This window comes from Geotrypetes seraphini, chromosome 7 (genome assembly GCF_902459505.1).
Source record: "Geotrypetes seraphini chromosome 7, aGeoSer1.1, whole genome shotgun sequence".
Lineage (NCBI taxonomy): Eukaryota > Metazoa > Chordata > Amphibia > Gymnophiona > Dermophiidae > Geotrypetes > Geotrypetes seraphini.
The window spans coordinates 47,453,132-47,468,202 of record NC_047090.1 but is presented as its reverse complement, the minus strand read 5'-3'; the positions used below and the strand labels follow the sequence as shown (position 1 = coordinate 47,468,202).

Sequence of the window (15,071 nt, the reverse complement as noted above, 5' to 3'; positions counted from 1 at the left end):
TGATTCAAATCAGCAATTCAAGCAGCATTACTTTAGAGAACAGCATCAGCGTGGAGGGCTGGATGGTGGAGCTGTACAGGTGTGCATCGGGGAGGGGAGTTGGAGAGCATATTGTATATTTGAAAATCATCTGCTTTGACCTCTCAGAAAAAAACAGAACATAAATGATAGTTAATTAAAAATTTCTCTGCATACTGTGTGCTTTGTGTAGTTTGATTTTGTGGTTACCATCATGTATTGTTAATAGGATTATACTGTGTGTATAAGAAGAATGAATGGAAGAAATGGCATTACATTAGTATTATGATTATGGGGTCAGGGACTGGTGTGGAGCTTGGGTGAGGTATGAGGCAGAACTTTTGGGCCCACTCAAACAAAAAAGGTGTTCATATGTGCAGACAGATGACATTCCACTTGAGGTAACATTAGTTGCTGCTGGAGGTTCCCTACTGGTGATGCAGGGCTCCCTACTGGTGAATCCACAAGGTCCTTGGCATTGGATGGAACATTCTGGTTCTTCAAAGAGTCTTCTTTGGCACACAATGCAGCCATTGTATCCATCGGAGAGTCCATTCCATGTGGGGGTGGTCCCTTTTTGGGAGAGGGGATTCCGAGATGACCAATCTATCACATGTAGAGAGTGTTTTTTGCATCACCCTCTACATGTGATAAATTGTTCATCTCGGACCCCTGAGGAAGGAGTGGTTCTCCGAAACATGGACCATGTAGGGTCCGCACTCCATAGGCTTCTTTTACTAAGATACGTTAGGGCATTAACATGCAGAATAATGCCAGCATTGAGCTGGCGTTAGTTCTAGCCGTGTAGCAGTATCCTGCTTGCGCTAAAAACGCTAGCGCACCTTAGTAAAAGGAGCCCCATGTATATGAGAGTTATATTCAAAGGATTACAAATTTACATGTTTTTTCAATAAAGATTCCCGTCCTTGTACATTTCTATCTGTAGTTTCCTTTTTGTTTTTGGCGTTCGATTTTTACTGCCGATTCGCTGGATTTCTCTTTGTTTTGATTAGATCTCCACCTCCAGACACTGCAGAGGGAGATGAACTCACAGTCGTTATAGCTGGAGAAGGAAAAGAAGAAACTGCGGGCTATATCCTCTTTTTCTGTGTCATAACAAAACAGAGGTATTACCGACACTCAAAGACTATCTTGACTCCTGCCCCTTTTGTTCTTAATTATTAACCTAGTATAAATGCAACGACTGGGAAATTAATCATAAGTGGATAACAACTAAAAATGATGATAAACTATTCATAGGTGGAAAAACCCTCTTGGAGTTTTGCTTTCTTAATGTCCTGTCTTAGCAGACAAGCACTTTAAATACTGAACATTTTGAAAAAGGAAGAATTGCATTCATCACTTGTAAGGTTGCAGGCGGTTTGTGCGCCCTCCCCGCCAACTCTTCCAGTGGGGAATATATGTGGCAGAGTGAGCAATCATAGGCCTTGAGGGCTGTCCCAGTCATATTTTCAAGATATCTACAATGAATATGCATGAAATCAAGTTTCAAGTTTATTTAAAATTTGTTTAATCGCCCTATCATATACTGCTGCCATTGTATGTTGCGACAGCTTGGGCTTCTGTCAGGTACTTGTGACCTGGATTGGCCAGTGTAGCTAGATGGACCATTGGTCAGACCCAGAATGGCTATCCTTATGTTCTTATACAAATAGATCTCATTGTGGAAATCTTGAAAATCCGACTGGGTTGTGGCCCTCCAAGACCGTGTTTACCCACCTGTGACATTATCTAAGTGAACTTATTGGGTGAGTGGAAAAGCAGAGTATAGTAGCACCCTAATCATTGGTGTGCTTCCAAAGGAATGTTCTCCTTTCAATATTTAGGCCATCTTAACAAGATTCCTCCAGGCAAGTTAAACCTAAAAAGGCCAACATATAGCTCAAACAGCTCACAGATATTAAGGTGCTCATTTTCAAAGTATTTAGACACACACAGTACCACAGTAACCTATAGTGCTTTATATGTCTGAGTGCTTTGAAAATGAGCCCCCATATCAAATACAGTACTCCCCCGATATTCGCGGAGGTTCCGTTCCAGGAACCCTTGCGAATCTTGAAAAACCGCGAATACGGTTTTTCATGGGGGAGACTGGAGAGGGCAGCGGGAGAGGCAGGAGAGAGCAGCCAGAGCGCCGTCGAATGCAGGAAATCACTTGCTGTATGCTCCAACCACCTCTTCCTGCACTAAGTCGGGCCTTACCAATGAGGAGCTGCGTGTCAAGGCAGTCCGCAGCCCATTGAAAGAGTCCGGCGCACAGATATTGCATCAGCAGCAAATAGACTAAGAACTCAAATGAGATCATAAAGGGCATCCGACACCTAATCCACACCAACCATCACCAGCGGAGAACAGGCATGCACCTCCACAGAGGACGTATTGTGCAGGCCGGAATGACAGGCACACACCATAAAGGAAATGGCCACCGCTGCCTTGCTGCCTAAAGACGCTGCTAGAAAAGAATACTTTTAACATAATATCCACCCTGCGATCCTGAGAGTCCTTAAACCTCACTCCCCCATCACTAGGGAGGGCTGCACACTGGATAACCTGCGCCATGGTGGAATCTACCTCCAGTTGTTCAAACCTGCTGAAAATCAGGATCCAGGTGATAAAGCTTAGACATAGCATTAGAGAAGGTTGGAAAGAGCTTTCTGGGGTATTACATTGTTTTGAAACCAGAACAAGAAGCTGTGGACTGAATGGAAAAATGTCTCAGGATATCATAAGTAAAGAGGCAGTAAAGAGGCAGACAGGATTTCAGCAGTAAAAAGGCAGACAGAAGCCTGCTTAATAATCTGCAAAGAAAGGTCAGCACCCAAATCTGGACGCACAGGGCGGCCAAGGTGACCAGTCCCAGCAAAAACATCAGCCGGATCAAAAATAAAGGCAGTGGCAGGATACAGAAGAGTCAAAATATCTGCATGGCAACTACTGTAATCGAGGTCTGCTACAGCCATATGAGAAGGCTCCTGAACAGGAAACTATGTCACAGGCGCAACCGACCGAAAAAGACCAGACGCGCCTGCCAGCTGCGTCAAATTAGCGGGGTCTGAAGAATACGGTGAAAAGGCCCACCCCGCAACCATGGCAGGGCTCTGTTGAGGTACATGCGTCGCGTCAAAAGAGTCCCCAGACTCAGAACACAGGTTTTTTTTGTCAGACTCCAGGACAGCCTCTGAGCGAGATTTTCTTCAGAAGGCATGGACCCAGGTTAGCTCCCCAGCCCGAGTACTTAGAGGAGGCGAAGTCCAAAGCTCCCGCTCCCTCCTCCAGCACACTACAGCACATGGTACATGATCGATGATCCAGCACCAATCCGGCACAATCAATGCCCACATTCAACAGATTAGGGGCTGGGGAGTCCATCTCAAATTATTTTTAATCAAATCGAGGGGTTTTGAGGCAGAAATAAAACTTAGAAAAAAAAGATGATTAAAAATCCAAGATAGCCACCGCCAGTGAATTTGCACCAAAACTGGCAAGAATAAACAAAACCCCAAAATAAAAAATAGTGATTTGGATTCTGGGGAGGTGGGGAATCTCAACTCTACCCCCAGAAACTTTGAAAAACAACTTTTAAAACAATCCAGAAGCCACCCCCGAAGTTCTCATAGGAAATAATGGAGAGTACTCACAGTTCTGCAGTGCCATGCTGTCAGCAATTTTAAACAGCAGCTGAGTGGAGGAAAATGAGTTTTCTGCCTCAGAAACTTCTCCAAATGACCAGAGTGGAAGATCTTCGGACTGCTAACTGGCCAGATACCGACTACAACCACTGCCCCCATGGATCCTTGTCCATGCGGTTAGGGGCGGGAAAGGCAGTCTGTGCATTGAAACCCAGGTGGGTTTCACTCCAGATGCATACAGTCTGCGCTTGAAACCCAAGACAAGGTCTCCGGCAAGCAGACACCTAGGGGAAGGGACCCTGAGTCTAGAAACGGTGGCAGGCTGGCTCCACAGATCCACCAGAGTTTCTCTGTGAACCAGCAGTCTAGCACCACAGGACTGCATCTTTTCCTCCGACAGGGGACCACCGGGAAAGGGTCTCAAGGCACTGAAACCACTAAGAAAATTAACTTTAAGCAAAAAAGAAGAAAAAGAAGCAGAGCAACTGCAAAAGACTTCTGCATGGATTGCTTGCAGAAATTTTAACTGGATATATTTGCTAGCTCTCAGGCTAAGGGGGTGGAGCATGTGCTGAGAAAGGTTTGTGGATTTCTGCAACTCCCAGATTGCGGGTTGGGACTAAACACCTAGCATATGGAATTTAGAAGGGATGTAAGACACAGCTTTCCAGAAATACTCTTAATCTTTTAAACTAGCAGTTACCTTAACTTCCATAAAGAATTGAAGTTGAGATGGTTCATAAAACACATAAGTATGACTATCAAGTGAAGTTAAACATTTACAAGGATATATTAATTGAAATTTCACTCCTTTATCAAAGGCTTGCTGCCACAGGTTAAGGAACTGCTTCCATCTGCTATGTCCATCTTGAAAAATCAGGGAATAATGAAATCTTTCCTTCTAGAAAATTAGGGGCTGATTCTCCATATGGTGCCATAATCAGTGGCCACCTACCAAAGCAGAATCGTATCAATCACGCAACAGCACTGCTTGGAGAATTGTGGCTATGTGAAAGGTGTTGGAAATGTAGGCCAGGGTTTTAAAGGCCTATATTTCTGTCACCTACCTTTCATGAGAATCACGCCTACAGAGGCGCCTAAGGCCACTTCTGGTGTTAAACGTGTCCACAGTGGCCATAGGCACTACAAGACACCTCCTTAGTCAGGAGAACGGCACTATGCGTGTTCATTTTTTAATGGCATTTTGTTTATTAATCGTTGCAGTCAATTACTGTACCGATTGAACCAATTAAAACAATTAAGTTAGGCGGCGGTAGGGCACCTACCGTGCCTAACTTATAGCGCTATTATTAGAATCTGGCCCTTAGTGTCCATAGATCTAAAATAAATCCATAATAATGTATGTTTACCTTGGAGGAAAACAAACATAAGTGAGTAGTTCACACCTCTGCAGTGGATCCTTCCAAAATTCCAGTCAAGTCCACACTATCAGAAGAAACATAAACTACAGAATGCTTTTTATTAGTAGAGTTACCAGATTTTACCTTAGTAAAATCTGGACCCCCTAGACCCGCCCCCATTTCCACTCATCTCTGCCCTGCTCCGCCCCCAGCCCCACCCACGATACTTGTTTGTTGGGCAGGAAGGCATCCGTGCTTGCGCGGATGCAACACAATGACATCACCGTGTTGGATCCACGCGTGCGCGGATGTCCCCTCCCGACGTGATTTCTTTTCACAACCTGGACAAAGTGCCAGGTTTTGAAAAGCCATCCAGACCTCTGGACACGCCCTCAAAAGAAGGACATGCCTGTGGAAATCCAGACGTCTGGTAACCCTAACTAGCAGGAACAGAATTGAGGCAAACCTTATTCATTATAGTTAAACTAGTGTTTAAGCCCGTTACATTAACGGGTGCTAAAATAAATGTCTGTCTTTCTCCTGCCCCCCTGTCTCTTTCTTCCTTTCTTTCTGTCTCTCTCCCTGCCCCGTCTATCTTTTTTCTTTCTGTCTCTCTCCCTGCCCTGTCTATCTTTCTTTATTTCTTTCTATCTTTCTTTCTCCCTCTCGCTGTCTATCTTTATTTCTTTCTTTCTATCTTTTTTTCTTTCTGTCGCTCTCCCTGCCCAGACCCTAACTGAAGCCGCCTTCCAGCGGTGCCAGCTAAGGGATCCCTTGCCCTTTCCTCAATCCAGCTGTGGTCAGTTGCCCGCACACTCCTGGTGGGAGAGGGGAGTGGTTCCTTTAGCTCTCGTTCGCTGAGGTGGTGGTGGGCCACCCCATCCATGCACTCTCTCTCTCCTACCTGCACTCCAAATGCCTGCTTCTCTCACCAGCCCAAAGCCTCTCTTTCTAGTGGCTATCCCATGTCTCTCTTCTCCTCACCAACCCAGGCCCCAACTCCCAATCAGGCATCTCTTTCCGCCCCCACCCAACTATCATTCTCCTCCTTGTCCTCCACCCTCATCTCATGATTGATTCCCTTGCTCCTGCCCCCAGCTGACCATTGAACCTGCCGGTTCCTTCTTTGGACAGATGGGAATGATCTCCCTCTCCCCCCCTTGCTCCAGGGGAGTTTACTTTGTGTGTGTGTGGGGGGGGGGGGTGGTCACAGTCGCAGGCATTGTGAGTTTTGGTTGTTGCAAGCTCCCCTTTCCCCCCTACAAGCCAGCGATTGTTGGTTTTTTTTTTGTTTTTTTCGGCAGACAGAGAGAGGGCGGGAGGGGGGAAGTGGCTGCCGTGGTGATCTGGCCGACTCCCTTGCCGAGTTATTTTTCAGTTTAAAGGAGCCGCGGCAGCTCCTCTAACGATCCCCACCTGCATTAGAAGTCTTCTCTGAAGCAGGTGCGGCTCGTGACAGGAGCCGCGGCGGCACCTTTAAACTGAAAAATAACTCCAGCAAGGGAGCCGGCCAACTGGCAGTTCAAGTCGGAGCTTCGGTCTGGCCTGCTCCCTGCTCGCCTTGTTGTATTGTATTTTTTAGTTGAAAGATGCGGGGGCGGCTCCTCTCATGATCCCCCCTGTGTCGGAAGTCCGACGCAGGCGGGGATTGTGAGAGAAGCCAGTGCCGCGTCTTTCAACAAAAAAATACAATATGACAAGGCAAGCAGGGAGCAGGCCAGACTGAAAAACAGAACCCTAAGCACACATGCGCACTCCTACCTGCGGGTCCCTAAAGCTCACGGAAAACCGGCGCATGCAGTGGGAGTGCGCATGCGCGGCTTAGGGTTTTATTATATTAGATAACTTCTTCAAAAATCTATCAAATCCACCTTAATCAGATCAGGGCAAAATAAAAAACAGGATTGAACATACAACCAATCGAAAACCTAATTGTAAATTCAGGCAGACCAACTTTAGCTCATTTTTCTATTGAACAGTTTTTCATTTGTCTTGCTTTTCTTTATATGGAACCCATCTTAAAAATGGACAGAAGTACCTGGTAATCTTGAATATTCTCAGGAGTCGGACACATCTCAGCACAGAAATTCCCAGGGGGGACATAATCTTGGTTTCCACCAGGATGGTCTCTAGGATCCCTCCACATACAATAAAGCAGTCGAAACGGTTGAAGAGAGACACAAAGTAGGCCTGCAGTCCCAAGCTGTACATCTTTAGTAGCATTTCCGCAGTGAAAAGAGCCAGCAACACTTTGTTTGCAGTATCTGGTGACAACATATATATAATGAGTGCATACATGCATGCAACAACCCAATCCTCACTGCAAATACTGAGGTACCCTATTTATTTATTCCGTTTCTATACTGTTCTCCCAGGGGAGCTCAGAATGGTTTACATTAATTTATTGAGGTACTCAAGCATTTTTCCCTGTCTGTCCCAGTGGGTTCACAATCTATCGAATGTACCTGGAGCAATGGGGGGATTAAGTGACTTGCTCAGGGGTCACAAGAAGCAGCATGGTTTGAACCCACAACCTCAGGGTGCTGAAGCTGTAGCTTTAACCACTGTGCCACACTTTCCCCTATAAAGGCAGAAAACACATTAGGCTACAGCATTTTCAAAATTCCTCAAAATGGTGGATGCACCTTGATTTTATTGAGATTTTAGTGTCATGAATGGCAACCACAATACAATTAGCCCCACCCACAGGTAAATAATCATGTAATTATTGTTATTATTCTATTACTTTCTTTGTTATCTTCAGTTATTGTTAATTAGAATTTGCTGTTGGAATATGAATCTTTTTTTTTTTTTTTTTTTTGCTTATGTAGACCCCAGTGGTATAGTAAGGGGGGGAGGGGTGGCAGTCTGCCCCAGGCACCATCGTGATGGGGCACTGGCACCCCTTCTCCTCTATGCTTCCCCTGCTCCATCCAACTCCTCCCCCTGCCACATGCGTACCTTCACTTCCCCTCCCCTCCCAACTGCACCTCTAACTCTTCGCTGGCCTTTGCAATTCCAACCTGCTGCTCATGCCAGCATCAGTTCTCCCTCTGACATCACTTCCACGGAATCACAGGCTGTTGTATTCAAGTGGACATAACTTAGTCCAGGGGTGACCAAGGCTGGTCCTCAAAGGCTGTAACACAGTTGGGCCTTCACGATTTCCCCAATGAATATGCATGAAATCTATTTGTACATACTGTCTCCACTATATGCAAATAAATCTCATGTGTATTCATTGGAGACATCCTAAAAATCTGACTGGGTTGTGGCCCCTGAGAACCAACAATGAGCACCCCTGGTTTAGTCTGTCTTCTGCTTCTTGTATAGATGCCTGAGGATACCTGCAGTCTGTGTTGATATAATTTATTAAAATTTATCTTGCTGGGACTGGGTGGAGGCAAAATGGTGACGCGATCGGATGCATAGGAGAGAGCACTGCTCAATCTGCGATACTGCCAGCAACAACAGAATGGTGAGGTGGAAAGGGAAGCCGTGTTCTTACGCAGCTGAACCGGCTTCCTCCCTGAAACTGATACAGCGGACTTTGGAGGGCTTCCTCCTTCCTCAAGTGGAGAATGAGAAAGTTCGGGAGCAGGAGCATATTGTGGGGGAATAAGCACCAAATACCGCGAGACTCCCTCTCAGCCAGGACGTGGATTGCAGGATCAGTCGGAGAGCAAGGTTTTGGATGCCAGAAGTGCTGCCTGTACTCACACTGGAGCTGGGACACTGACTACTGCCTTACACAGGGTGATGGGACGCCCAATGGAGGAGCAGTGTGTTAGAGCCAAGGGTGGAAGGACTGAGGGTTTGATGGACCCGAGGGCTCCAAGTGCTCTGACGCTGGAGATAAGATTACTCCCAGGCTGAAGAAGAGTCCAGAGAAAATAACACCGGAGGAGGTATGGGACGCTGTAAATGTATTGGAGGCTGAATTGACTACTCGTTTAGATAGTATGTTGCAAATTCCAAAACTTGTAAACATAACAACATAAGAATTGCCACTGCTAGGTCAGACCAGTGGTCCATCGTGCTCAGCAGTCCGCTCCCGCGGCGTCCCTTAGCTCAAAGACCAGTGCCCTAACTGAGACCAGCCCTACCTGCATACGTTCCAGTTCAGCAGGAACTTGTCTAACTTTGTCTTGAATCCCTGGAAGGTGTTTTCCCCTATAACTGCCTCCGGAAGAGCGTTCCAGTTTTCTACCACTCTCTGGGTGAAGAAGAACTTCCTTACGTTTACACGGAATCTATCCCCTTTTAACTTTAGAGAGTGCCTTCTCGTTCTCTCTACCTTGGAGAGGGTGAACAATCTGTCTTTATCTACTAAGTCTATTCCCTTCATTATCTTGAACGTTTTGATTATGTCCCCTCTCAGTCTCCTCTTTTCAAGGGAGAAGAGGCCCAGTTTCTCTAATCTCTCACGGTACGGCAACTTCTCCAGTCTCTTGACCATTTTAGTCACTCTTCTCTGGACTCTCTCGAGTAGTACCGTGTCCTTCTTCTTGTATGGTGACCAGTGCTGGACGCAGTATTCCAGGTGGGGGTGTACCATGGCCCAGTAAAGCAGCATGATTAACTTCTCTGATCTGCTTGTGATCCCCTTCTTAATCATTCCTAACATTCTGTTTGTCCTTTTTGTCCCCACCACACATTGCGCAGACGGCTTCATTGACTTGTCGACCAGTACTTCCAAGTCTCTTTCTTGGGGGGGTCTCTCCGAGTACTACACCGGACATCCTGTATTCATGTATAAGATTTTTGTTACCGACATGCATCATTTTACACTTATCCACGTTAAACCTCATTTGCCATGTCGCAGCCCATTTCTCGAGTGTGTTTATGTCACATTGCAGGTCTTCGCAATCTAAGTGGAAGTATTACTACTTTATAAACTAAGTGGAAGTATTATTACTCTATAAACGCAATGATGATTGCATGCTGTCATAAGAAGAGAAGATATTATTTCTATTATTTTTGAACTACTAAAAGGACTTTGAAATTAATTTAAGCTATTCACCAAGTCTTGGAGTGTGATCAATGCTTTATGAAGTTGCAATGACTGGAAGGTGAACTCTTACAACAGGAGGTTATCTAGCATTCCCTTCGGAGTTTCATACCTCTGAGCATTCTACATATTTTTGATCACCCTCTATAGACAGGCTACTCCATAGAGGTCAGTTCGTTTTGTGTATCCAAAGATGGATGTAGGGCAGAAAGTGAAGGAGGGAAAAACAGCAAATGGATAAGGCGGCTCTGGAAAAAAGTTTAGAGCACAGACAGAAGGAAGTGCAACCATAGACTGGGAAAAGATGAGTAGAAAAATAAAATCACTAAAGGTAGGAAAAATGATTTTATTTTCAATTTACTCATTGAAATGTGTTAGTTTTCAGAATTTACATCTGCTGTCTATATTTTGCACTGTAAAGGAAGAAATATATTTATTTCTATTTCTCTGGTGTTGTATTGCATTCAGAGTCTGGCATCTTAAGGTGTTTGTGTATATTAGGACTTTTAGTTTGTAGTCCTGTATTTGAATAGGATTTATCTATGTTTTGCACATATGACCAAGGCTAGGTGTTCTGGTAGGAATGAATGTTGAAGTGTTGTTGGTGTCATGGCCCTAAGTAGGAAGTTTGTCCAGGTTTTGAAAGCCCTGAGCTTGGGACCACGTCTGGAGGGCCTCTGCACATGTCTGGATATTGATGTGATGACATCACACAAGTGTGCATGAGCGTGATGTCATCATTTCAACATCCACGCATTCACGGAGGCCCTCTAGACGTGGCCTGGAGCTCAGGGAAGGAGACACGAGGTTTGTGTGGGGGTATGGCTAGGAGAGGGACGGGATGGGGCCATGTGGCCTCTTTTTTAAAGAGGAAATCTGGTAATCCTAGTCTTGGGCACCCATCATCTTTGCACTGGCTCTATATTTAAAGCTGGCGCATGCATAATTGGTCTATTCTTGTAAAAAAAAATTAAAAATACACAGATACTGGTCTATATAAATTGCTAAATGTCTAGATATCGCTTTATTTGTGGGCCAGGTTAGAACAGACGTGAGGATCAGTGAAGTATTCAGCTACTAAATGGGCAGCAGGCCTAAACTAAACAGGTACCCCAGTATTCTTAGTATATTCAAGGCTATGAAAGACTTCTGAGGAAATTAGAAAGTCATGGTTTAGGTGGTAATGTCCTATTATGAATTAAGAACTGGCTTAAAGATAAAAAACAGAGAGTAGGTTTAACTCAGGGCTGCCCAAGTCCAGTCCTCGAGATCTACTGATAGACCAGGTTTTATTAATTATCTCACTAGTTATTCCCATCTCTAGATCATTGATAAATATTTTAAAAAGCAGCAGTCCCAGCACAGACCCCTGGGGAAATGAGAGTACCCAAGAAAGGGACTTGGGGGTAATGGTGGACATGACAATGAAGCCGACGTCACAGTGCGCAGCGGCCACTAAGAAGGCAAACTGAATGCTAGGCATAATCAAGAAGGGTATTACAACCAGAATGAAAGAAGTTATCCTGCCGTTGTATCGGGTGATGGTGCGTCCGCATCTGGAGTACTGCGTCCAATATTGGTCACCGTACCTTAAGAAGGACATGGCGTTATTCGAGAGGGTTCAGAGGAGAGCAACGCGTCTGATAAAGGGGATGGAAAACCTTTCATACGCTGAGAGATTGGAGAAACTGGGTCTCTTTTCCCTGGAGAAGAGTAGACTTAGAGGGGATATGATAGAGACATATAAGATCATGAAGGGCATAGAGAGAGTAGAGAGGGACAGATTCGTCAAACTCTCAAAAAATAAAAGAACAAGAGGGCATTCGGAAAAGTTGAAAGGGGACAGATTCAAAACGAATGCTAGGAAGTTCTTCTTTACCCAATGTGTGGTGGACACCTGGAATAATAATAATAACAGCTTATATACCGCAATATCGTTAAGTTCTATGCGGTTTACAATAGATTAAACGAGGTACAAATTGATTGAATTTAAGAGGGGGGAAGAGGAGAGTTAATAGAACCGGAAATGCGTTGTTGAGAAAAAAAGAGATTAATAGGACAGAGGAATCACTATGGAGGAGAAAGAAGATGAGTGGGTCAGTTGTCTAGATACTTTAGGAACAGTTGAGTTTTTAGACGTTTTCTGAATTCCTCATAAGTAGTGGGCGAAAGCAGTTGATCTAGGTCTCTACCCCACAATGCTGCTTGATGTGAAAGAAGGTGTTCATGGTGTTTTTTCAGTTTACAACCTCTAACTGGGGGGGAAACGAAGTAGGAATGAGAGCTTCTCTTGTGTCTGTTGGCAGAGAAGGAGAAAAGGTCAATTATGTATTTAGGGGCAAGTCCGTTTAGCGCTTTAAAGCAGAAGCAGGCGAATTTAAACTTTATGCGAGCTTCCATCGGTAGCCAATGTAACTGCCGGTAGTAGGGTGATACATGATCGAATTTCTTTAGTCCGAAGATTAATCTGACTGCTGCATTTTGCATTAGTTGTACATGTTGCATATTTTTTGGGGGAAATGGCTAAGTAGGCGATGTTACAGTAGTCAAGTTGACTTAGTACGAGGGATTGGACTAGGGTTCTGAATGCCGACGTATCGAAATAAGCTTTAATGGATCTGAGTTTCCAGAGAGTGAAGAAACCCTTTCTGATTAAGGAGTCCACCTGGTCTTTCATGGTTAGGCATACGCCTAGTATCTTTATGGTGGGCTGGATGGGGTGATTAAGTTCATTGATGCATAGAGGTGTTTTGGTCTCAAACGGATGTGGTGAAGCAATGAAGAATTTTGTTTTTTCTGAATTAAGTTTGAGCTTGAAGTTTGTCATCCATTGCTCCATCATGTTTATGGCTTCTGAAGCCTTGGGAATAGTTTCCGAGATAGAGTCAGCAAATGGGATTATAATTGTGAATGCGCTTCCAGAGAACGTAATAGGGAGGAGTACGGTACTGGGGTTCAAGAAAGGATTGGACAATTTCCTGCTGGAAAAGGGGATAGAGGGGTATAGATAGAGGATTACTGCATAGGTCCTGGACCTGTTGGGCCACCGTGTGAGCGGGCTGCTGGGCACGATGGACCTCAGGTCTGACCCAGTGGAGGCATTGCTTATGTTTTTATGTTTTCTGGATATCTGCACTGAACATGCATGAGAGAGATTTGCATACGAAGAAGGCAGTGCAGGCAAATCTCTCTCATGCATATTCATTGCAGATATCCAGAAAACCTGGCCTGCCAGCAGATCTTGAGGACCAGACTTTGGCAGCCCTGGTTTAAATGGTCAATATTCTCAATGAAGAAGGGTAAATAATGGTGTTCCCCAGGGGTCTGTGCTGGGACTGCTGCTTTTTAAAATTCAATTTGCTGTCAATAGAAAATTGTTCAAAGATGTTAAATCATGAGAGGATTGTGAAAAATTGCACGAGGACCTTGTGAGACTGGGAGTCAAAATGGCAGATGAGATTTAATGTGAGCAACTGCAACATGATAGATGTGGGAAAGAGGAACCCGAACTAGAGCTACATAATGCAGGGTTTCAAGATTCACTGCCCAGGAAAAGAACCTAGGGGCTCCTTTTACAAAAGTGCGTTAGGGCCTTAACACGCGGAATAGTGTGCGTGCTAGCCGCTTCCGCCTCCTCTTGAGCAGGCGGCAGTTTTTCGGCTGGCGCGCGCTAATCCGGGGCGTGCGCTAAAAACACTAGCGCACCTTTGTAAAAGGAGCCCTAGGTGTCATGGTTGAGGATACGTTGAAACCCTCAGCTCGGTTTGTGGCAGCAGCTAAAAAAGCAAATAGGATGTTAGGAATTATCGGGAAAGGAATGGAAAAGAAAAGATGAAAAGCGTTATCACGCCTCCGTGGCTTGGCCGCACCTCAAATACTGAGTGCAATTCTGGTCGCTGTATCTCAAAAAAAGATATAGTGGAATTAGAAAAGATAGAGACAGGTGACAAAAATGATAAAAGGGATGGGACGACTTCCTTGCGAGGAACAGCGAAAGAGGCTAGGGATCTTCAGCTTGAAGAAGAGACGGCTCAGGGGTGATATGATAGAGGCCTATAAAATACTGAGTGGAGTGGAAAGGGTAGATGTGAATCACTTGTGTACTCGTTCCAAAAATACTAGGACTAGGGGGTCTTGCAACGAATCTACTCAGTAATAGATTTTAAAACAAACTGGAGAAAATATGTCTTCACCCGATGTGTAATTAAACTCTGGAATTCACTGCTGGAGAATGCAGTGAAATCAGGGTTGAAAAAAACGGTTTGGATAATTTCTTAAAACAAAAGTCCAAAAGGCATTATTGAGATGGCTTGGGAGAATCCACCGCTGGCTCCTGAGATAAGCAGCATAGAATCTGATTTACTCACTGGGATCTTGCCAGGTACTGGTGACGTGGATTGGCCACTTTCGGAAACAGAATATTGGGCTTGATGGATCTTCGGTCTGTCCCAGTATGGCAATTCTTATCTTCTTATGTTCTTACCCATATGGACAGTGGCACTTAATATATGGACTGAGTTAAATGTCAGTACCAGTAAATGCTTAGACTCTTACTGGCATTTAGCAGCTATGCTTCTTTAAAATCAAGGGGTTTTTTTTTTTGCCTGATAGTTCTTGATATTACTGCACTTAGTATCTCTTTATCCCTGCAGCAGCACCTGGGAATTGACAGAAGAGGAGCTGAATTACACAGCAGAATAATTCTCTACTCTGTCTGCTCCAACCCCTTATCTCCGTAGGCTGCTCTCTGTTTCCTTAATTTTGTGATGGGCGGGCTTTTCTTTTCTATAAAAATCTACAAGGCACAATTTTTTCCTTAAATTCTGAAAGGTTATTAGAACTTCTCTGTTTGCTGAATTTTAGATAGAAAGAGGATTGCGAATATCATTGAAGTTCCAAAGTAAAAAGCAGCACGTTTGAGTCACTGACTACTTGTGGCGTTACTATTATTATTAATTATTTCTAGAGCACAAACAGATGTATGCAGCGCTGTACGGAGTCACAAACAAGACAGTCCCTGATCGAATGAGC

At 44.6% G+C, this 15,071-nt stretch overlaps 1 protein-coding gene across 22 annotated transcripts in view; it reads right to left on the bottom strand.

Annotated features, from left to right (window-relative positions):
- Positions 1 to 15,071, bottom strand: part of CACNA1C (calcium voltage-gated channel subunit alpha1 C) — a 1,333,094-nt gene that overhangs the window by 311,240 nt on the left and 1,006,783 nt on the right. For all 22 annotated transcript variants that reach the window (XM_033951116.1, XM_033951118.1, XM_033951120.1 and 19 more), the window contains one exon: positions 7,068 to 7,293. In XM_033951116.1, coding sequence (XP_033807007.1) covers positions 7,068 to 7,293 — 226 coding nt within the window. The remainder of the gene's footprint in view (positions 1 to 7,067; positions 7,294 to 15,071) is intronic.